The sequence below is a fragment of the Bactrocera tryoni genome, chromosome 3, assembly GCF_016617805.1.
Source record: "Bactrocera tryoni isolate S06 chromosome 3, CSIRO_BtryS06_freeze2, whole genome shotgun sequence".
In the NCBI taxonomy this organism is placed as follows: Eukaryota; Metazoa; Arthropoda; class Insecta; order Diptera; family Tephritidae; genus Bactrocera; species Bactrocera tryoni.
The window spans coordinates 46,772,828-46,781,119 of NC_052501.1; the positions used below are offsets into that span (position 1 = coordinate 46,772,828).

At 36.6% G+C, this 8,292-nt stretch overlaps 1 protein-coding gene across 1 annotated transcript; it reads right to left on the reverse strand.

Annotated features, from left to right (window-relative positions):
• Positions 1–2,524: 2,524 nt before the first annotated feature.
• On the reverse strand, positions 2,525–3,369 carry LOC120771547. The gene is made up of 2 exons (XM_040099602.1): positions 2,828–3,369; positions 2,525–2,772 (listed from the first exon to the last, which is right to left on the reverse strand). Exons 1-2 carry the CDS (start codon positions 3,187–3,189, stop codon positions 2,652–2,654), a joined length of 483 nt encoding a protein of 160 aa, XP_039955536.1. The 5' UTR covers positions 3,190–3,369; the 3' UTR covers positions 2,525–2,651.
• Positions 3,370–8,292: the final 4,923 nt, after the last annotated feature.

Here is an 8,292-nt window from a genome sequence, read left to right on the forward strand (position 1 = left end):
GGCTATGTCATGTTGTCCGGATGGACGAAAACACTCCAGCTCTGAAAGTATTCGACGCAGTACCCGCCGGGGGAAGCAGAGGAAGAGGAAGACCTCCACTTCGTTGGAAAGACCAAGTGGAGAAGGACCTGGCTTCGCTTGGAATATCCAATTGGCGCCACGTAGCGATAAAAAGAAACGACTGGCGCGCTGTTGTTAACTCGGCTATAATCGCGTAAGCGGTGTCTACGACAATTAAGAAGAAGAAAATTGCGAATATAATCTTACATGCTACCCATATTTTTTTGGAATCTTAAAGCTTATCATAACTTTGATGAAATCTGTATTTTTCATAAATTTTTCTACAAATGTCGCTAAAACAATATCCTTCCGCGTCCAAAGCTTTGGTAAATTGTTTAATCTTTCTTAACTTGTTTGTCGCATTACATCACTGAGTTCATTTTAAACAAATAACTTTTGTGGAGATATTTCCCCCCTTATTCACATCCATTGGTAGATTGTACCAATATCTGGGTATTTGGCAACATCATTGTTTCTGAGTAGTAAATGCGAATTACTTCTGAAACGATAACGAGATTTTTTATTGAGTAAACTGTTGGTAGTTAACTAGGCGTTTGATATTTAATAAAGCCTTAAAACGTTTTATTTTTTTGGTAAGGAGCTTCAAAATGAGGATGAACGCTAATCATTACTGGAAAACTATATTTTTTTACTAACAAGCCGATATTTATTAAAATATTAGATACGCAATTGTCTTAAAAACAAGAGCACGTCCAAAATTTCCACGAATAATGTCGTTATCTGAGATATCTAAGATATCCATGGCAACAAACTAACTTCAGTTTTTGTTTAGCACCTTTTGCAATAAGTGCTTTCAGGCAGTTCGGAGTATTTTACCGATCCAAAAACAGTTTTTGTGATTTTAACTTCTCTTAATAAGCAATTTTACGCTCGATACGTCGTGTCTACAAATAGTGACAGTCGACGGCAATCTTTGTTTACGGATTTTTGTCAAATTTTGTCAGTGTGTTCAGAGAGATTCGACATTTCGTCATGCCGCGATTTTCCCAGATTATTATGCAAATTCATGTTCTCCGAACAAAATTGTTAATATTGAAGTGATTGAGGCAAATCCTTGTGTGGTTCAGGAAAAGCAATTGCACCAAGAATTGATATAAATTCTGGATGAAATTTTGAACTACTTCTGCAATTTTACCAATTTGACACAGCTCCCTTTGTGATTTACAGGTAAGATATTTTTGTGTGGATTTTGGGTGAGAGTGTTGATAAATCGCATGTAGAATCGCCTAATAAAAAGCATACATATTTTTATTTACATGCCGTTGTCATTTAATTATATAAAATTTGCGCGATTCTAAATTTTTTCGAAGAATAATTTTTCTACTGTTCTTTCTGTTTGTTGTTGCCTATGGCAATTTACTTAGTCTTCTCTATACTCATTGTCGTATAAAAATAGACTTCTAACAATTCGATCCTATGCGCAAATGTACATACATTGTGACAAAAAAGCGATCCGAAATTGTAATTAAATTCCCCGCGTAAATAATATTTTAAAACCATGCCTTTTTATTAAGTTGGTAGGACTGTCCTTAACTACTAAATCACATACGAACGCGATCTCAGAAGTGTGTTGAGATTTTTACAATAGATAAGAACATCGAACAAAGAATTTGTCTCAAGTTTTGTATTTCTGACCCAATTTCATGTGTGAAATTGTTGTGAATGTTGGAAAAGGCTTACAGTGATTCAGTTTTCTCAAAAACACAAACCTGTGAGTGGTATAAAAGCCTTTAAAGACGGTCAAGAGATCTTTGAAAACATGCCTCGTTCTGGAAACCTTTCGACCTATTTAACTGATGAAAATATTCAAAAAGTGAAGAATATGGTGCTTGAAAATCGTCTGACAAGTGTAAGAGAGATGGTAAGAAGCTCAACATTTATCGCGAGTTCGTTTGTATGATTTTAGTGGATAGTTGGGATATAAAACGCGTTCTTGCTCGACTCTTCTCGATAAAGGTGAACATTTTTCAAAAAGAGTACATTAAACAGGTCTCTTTTGACATACTTGATCGTGCGAATTCCGATCTCGCATTCCTGGAGAGCATTATGACTGCCGATGAGAAATGGATTAATGAGTTTGCCATGCCAACAAGTCAAGAATCATTGGAATGGACCCCGTTTTCAGTCGATTGAAGAGATAAAACAAAAATTCGCTGAAGAAGCTGAATGCCCTTCCAAATGTGCTTATGAGAAGTGTTTCGAGGAATATTTAAATATTTTGTGTTTTATTTACAATTTCCGGGGATTTTTTTGTCACAATGTATGTATATATATAAGTGTGTACAATTATTCATATGTAAAGTGAAATAGACACAACATTTCGATGCAAAAACTTAAAAAACTGAACTTTTATCAAAAATACATATGTATGTATGAATGTATGCTTTGAGTAAAACCAAATTAATTAACATAAAAAAGAAATATGTACAGAATTATTTTATTTTTAAATGTTAAAAAAATACTATCTATATACATATAAATTATTCGAAACAGATTCATAAAATTATTTGCAAGCACTAGACCAAAACAATTAAAAGCCTTACTAAGGTACTATAATAAAAGAATCTTGCTCAAGTAGGCCGCCAGTAGAAGCCTAGGTGGCCGCCGCATCTATTGCAGAACATGCGTTTGCTCTTCAAGCGACTCTGCAGGCACAGATAGACAAAGGACAACGAGAATATTGGAAAACAGCTGTGAAATAAACATATATAAATTAAAAATATAAATTTTCTGCCAAAACACGCACCAGGACAATGTGGAGAGTAAACAGCTGAGATGACCCAAGATGCCGCTCATTTGCACCGTTTCGCTGTCGGCACGCTGCTTACAGAGAGGACAACGTATCTGATAGGTACTCGGTCCAACGGCAAAATAAAAATTCCCATCATCCTTAACCTTCGGTGCCCAAGCGGTGCTGGTTTGATTGCGTCTCTGCAAGGATTCTTCCACGCTGGGATCATACTCATCACGCTCACGCACCGTATCGCCGAGGACATAACTTAAAATTGCATCAGTGGCCTGTTCGAATCGCTTCTCCGGGGTGCTTGGTGTAATCGGTGTATTTGGTCCACTCAAACTTATTTCAACCAGTTCGATTTGGGATTGCATTTTGCTAACGCTGAGATATTTTTACAGAAATGTTTTCTTTTTTGTTCTTGTTTTGTTGTTTAGTTTTTTATTTTTATCCAACAAAACAATTCGCTTCTTTATTATGTTTTATTCACTTTCGCATTTCACTTAGCGAATTTTCAACTAATCCGGTCAGCTGCAGTTGTCTTTGTTGTTCGAATGAGCAGAGCCAACTGGTTGTGTGAGATTAGCCAAGCCAACCCAAAAACGCTGAGAGATTTTTATTTATTGACGATGTGAGAAAGACGAGTGAGTAACTTTGAGTGGTTTGTTTTGGTTATTTTGTTGAGAGTTGCTAGTTTATAAGCAACAAAGCCACGCATAAAAAATTAATAAAATGTTTCTTAGAATATTTCAATTATATTTTTTATTAATACAAAAATATTATTCCATATTATTATTAGGTGCGCAGCAGTTGGTGGTAATCGATTTTGATATACATATGTATGTATCTCAAACGTGATAAACTGATCCTAGACATTTGAAAAAGAAACTGTGTTTCAACATTAGTGACTTTTTTTGTGTGTCATATACTTTTGGTTGTGTGAATAATCGTCATTTGCAGGAAGTATTGAGTTTCTTATTTCAATATTACTGACCGTTCGAGAGAAGCAAAGTCAAAAACCTTCGAAGACGAAGAATTGTAGACGTTGATTGATGAGGATCCGTGTCAAATGCAAGAAGAGGTCATTTCAAAGCGACTACAAGTCATGCGACTACAAACCTCAATATCAGGTGGGGCGCAAAAAGTGATTCTGCTGCATGACAACACTCCGCCTCACGTTGACAAACCCGTTAAACCCTACCTGGAAACGCTTAAATAGGAAGTCCTACCCCACCCGCTGGATTCCCTGGATATTGCACCGGCTGATTATTATTTCTTGCTTGCAATGGCACTTGGTCTGGCTCAGAAGCTCAGAAGCCACTAACAACACGACATCGAGAAATGGCTTGATTTATGGTGATAGCATCACAGGATGAACAGTTTTAGCATAAGGGTATTCGAGCTTTGCCAGAAAGATAGGAAAAAGTTGTACCAAGCGATGGGCAATACTTCTAATAACTTATTTGTTACCATTTCCTTACAATAAAATTGCATTTTCATTAAAAAAAAACGAGGACTTAGTTGCGTACCTAAAAGTACTGTGATCAAATTGAAATGAATGATGAAATATACCTCGGTTGTTTTTCGAATCGGTAAATTTTTTTTCTGTAAGTTGGTAGTACTTTTAAAGTCAAAATATTCATTAGTATATGAGATACGCGTGTGTTTGTGCGATAATGCACCATCTCATACGGCATTGGTTATTCGTGAACATTTTGCCACATTTTCAACTAATATCGTGCCGCAACCACCGCATTCGCCTGATTTACCTTCGTGTGACTTCTGGCTATTCAGCAAATTCACATGACCACTCCGAGGACACCGTTTTGACTCAATTGAAGATATAAAAACTGAATCGAAAAAAGCTCTGATGGCCATCACGACATAGGATTTTTCTAAGTGCTATGATGACTGGAAAATTCGTTGGCATAAATGTATTGCTGAGGGAGGGGATTACTTTGAAGGAGATGAAATGGACAAAATTCACCTTTCAATATGATCACAGTAGTATAAAGATTCTTCTGTTAAGTATCGTATAATACAACGATTGTTTGTATTTCAACTATATGAAAGAAAGCGGAATTATCACATCTGTAAAAAAAATTCTTTAACCAGACATTATATTTCATTTGAATAGATGCGGATAACAGATGATTATCGTCAAATGTTCCCAGTTTTAGGGGTCTTCTGGTGTTCTTATTGTATATTAAACACATCCAAGTAAAGGTCTCTTATAAAAGTGAGTGAGAGTCTATAACTATATTCGAGAGTTATTTTATTTAATTTGAACAAGAAAAACATGTACATGCATTCTATTTTTCAAAATATTGGCCATCTGGATCAACAAACTACACCTGCCTGACGGACAATAATAAACAAAATGAAATGAAAATGATGGAAAATTATTGTATCGTGTTCAGTCGCACATTCCGGACATTTTACGGCGTTAACTTGGTTTCAGAAAATAATAATACTGCGAGTCCTTATGAACCCACCAAATACAGAACATTACCTTGGCATCTTGGGTATTTTGCCTTGCCGTTGACGTGGTTGGTGTTTCAATGTGATTTTAGCGTTATCGTAATGGATCCATTTTTCATAAACAGTCAAAAACTGATGCAATATTTCTGACATGCAAGATCATATTTCAACATCTCTTGCCTTCAATTCAAATGGTACCCAATTCCTTGCTTCGAATGTACCCGGCTGCTCTTAAACTCCCAAAGATTCTGCGAGCTTTTCTAGTTTTTGACAAAAATTTTTATCGAGTAATGCTTCCAGTTCCTTATCTTGAAAACTGAATTATTAACTGTTTTGACCGTCAGGGAAAATGAACTCATATACTACCAGAACGCTCTGAAGACGTCAAACCATAGCTTTCCGCGTTTTTGAAGGCCTATGTTTCGATACAAAGATCATCCTGATCATCATTCCTAACAAAAGTGACAGCTTAAACCGTAGGCTTCACTCAAAAGTAAGAAAAAATGTGAATTATTATGGTCTGTGTAGGCTCAGAATACTTATGATTCAAAACTTATTATTATAATTAGATAAAGGAACAATTCGCCATTCAGACCTATGTATGTAACAAATGCAGGAGTTTGAAAAAAACATGTTCCGATAAATAAAAATGATATCTTCGACATAAATGGACAGAAAAGTTTTATATGATATTTGTATATATATGATGTATTTTACTTAGTAAATCCACTCTACTGACTTTCATAGCCGGATAGCTTACAAGTGCCTAAAATTTTAAATTGCCGAAAAGTAGAAGACCCTCAAAACAGATAACTCATTTCCTCCTTTTCTTGACTGGGATCCCTACACAATTATGTAATTCCTTAGACGGAGATCAGCCAGAAATAAAATATTTGTGCTGCTAAAAAATGTTTAGTCCTTTGAACGCAACATACTATAATTACTCATGTCGTATTTTGGCTCCACCTACTCGAATCGCAGGCCTGAGGTGTTTAAGAGTCGTAAGGGCGGAACAGTCAATAAAAAACTGATCAAACACCTGAACAGGGTATATCTTCTTTACTGGCGTAGGCACCGGTTACGCGATTATAGCCGAGTTAACAACAGCGCGCCAGTCGCTTCTTCTTTTCGCTACGTGGCGAGAATTGAATATTCCAAGCGAAGCCAGGTCCTTCTCCTCTTGGTCCTTCCAACGGATTGGAGGTCTTCCTCTTCCTCTGCTTCCCCTGGCGGGTACTGCGTCGAATACTTTCAGAGCTGGAGTGTATACGTCCATTTGGACAACATGACCTAGCCAGCGTAGCTGTTGTCTTTTAATTCGCTGAACTATGTCAGTGTCGTCGTATATCTTGTACAGCTCATCGTTCTATCGAATGCGATATTCTCCGTGGCCAATGCGAAAATGACCATAAATCTTTCGCATAACCTTTCTCTCGAAAACTCACAACGTCGTACTCAGGCCGAAGTAGCACCTGTTGGCAACCTGCGTTGGATAGGAGGATGGAGTCATGTGTAGAATTTCACGCAAGCGAGGAGCGTTTTCTGATCGCCATTCATTTGGGAGTGGTCAGAAACGATTCTTTTACATATGGCTCAAGCAGCTCACGACTTCCAGCCTTAGGCCAAGTATACTGTGGGTAGCCTAAGAACATCCGTTTGAAGGCGAGCTAAAGTGAGAAGGCGAAACATCCCCTACATAGGGTTGTGCGCTGGGTTTGGGACCCGCCACGTAAAACAACACCCCCCATGAAAACTAGCAACCAGCCTCGGATGAAAGACCCCCCCTTTTGATGACGACCACGAACAGGATATATACATAGCTAAAATTTTTCACGAATTTTTCCCAGAAGGAAACATTAGATACCCCATTCATAGTATGTGTTGCGGTTTTTACAATGGATAAAGACATCGATCAAAGAATATGTCTCAAATTTTGTATTTTTAATTTTGGCTGCGGTGATTCAGTTTTTTTTTTCAAAAACATAATCCTACGAGTGGTACAAAGCCGTCAAAGACGGTCGAAAGATCATGCCTCGTTCTGAACGCCCTCGACATCTTCAACTGATGTAAATAGTGGGTAGTCGAAAAAGTCTTTTCGTATTTCTAATCAAACCCGACTTATTTGTTTCTTTATTTATAGTAATTAATAAATTAGCAAATAAGTAAGTACCATTTTAATCGATTTATTTTTACCATTTTTCCGGTAGGGATTCGATTCCATCAGTGTAGAACTTTTATCAGTATAAATCGAAATTTCGAAATTTCCAGAACGGAAGTGAACGAACCATTGTTGTGCTACGCGGACTGATACATTCGCATTCTTCTTTTTTTATACCAAAATTTCAAAATATAGCAAATTTCTTCATTATTTTTACTTAAAATCTCACCTTTCCAACACTAGTATGAAAGTCATTCAAAAATCAAGGGGATGCTCATTGTTTTTTCGATATTCATGATTTGTAGCATCATGTATTCTTTCCGGAGGGACGGATAGTCATTAGAGAGTTCTATTTGGCCACATTGAGACATTTGCGTGAGAACATCCGTCGAAAACAGCCGGAATCGTGGAAGAAAAAATTATACATTATTTTAGACGACGACAAAGAACGGGGCTAGAGAGAACTATAAAATGTTACGTTACGTTAAAACCTTTGACCGATACTTTTTCAGATTCAGTAGTTATTCTTATTGTTGCTGAAATAAATGTTCCTGTAAAGGGTATTATATCCGACCGTATTGTACAACCGAAGTTAAAATTTGCTCGTGTTATAACGAAATTGCCGTTGGAACACTCTGTAGTTTTATATAACATGCAGATATGTACATATATCCATAAATATTATATTTCCCACTTAACCGTACAACAAACAGTATGCATAAATACCTGTACTTCACATTCTTAGAAGGGAATACTGTTATGTAAATTTTTTTATACAAAAACTGCAAAGCAAAATATAAATAAGAAACCTTGCTATCAATAATGCCATAATTAATAC

Coding starts and splice junctions, on each gene's coding strand:
- LOC120771547 (XM_040099602.1), bottom strand. CDS start 3,189: ATGCAATCCCAAATCGAACTGGTTGAAATAAGTTTGAGTGGACCAAAT. Junction 2,773..2,827: donor TTACTCTCCACATTGTCCTG/GTGCGTGTTTTG, acceptor TTTATTTCACAG/CTGTTTTCCAATATTCTCGT.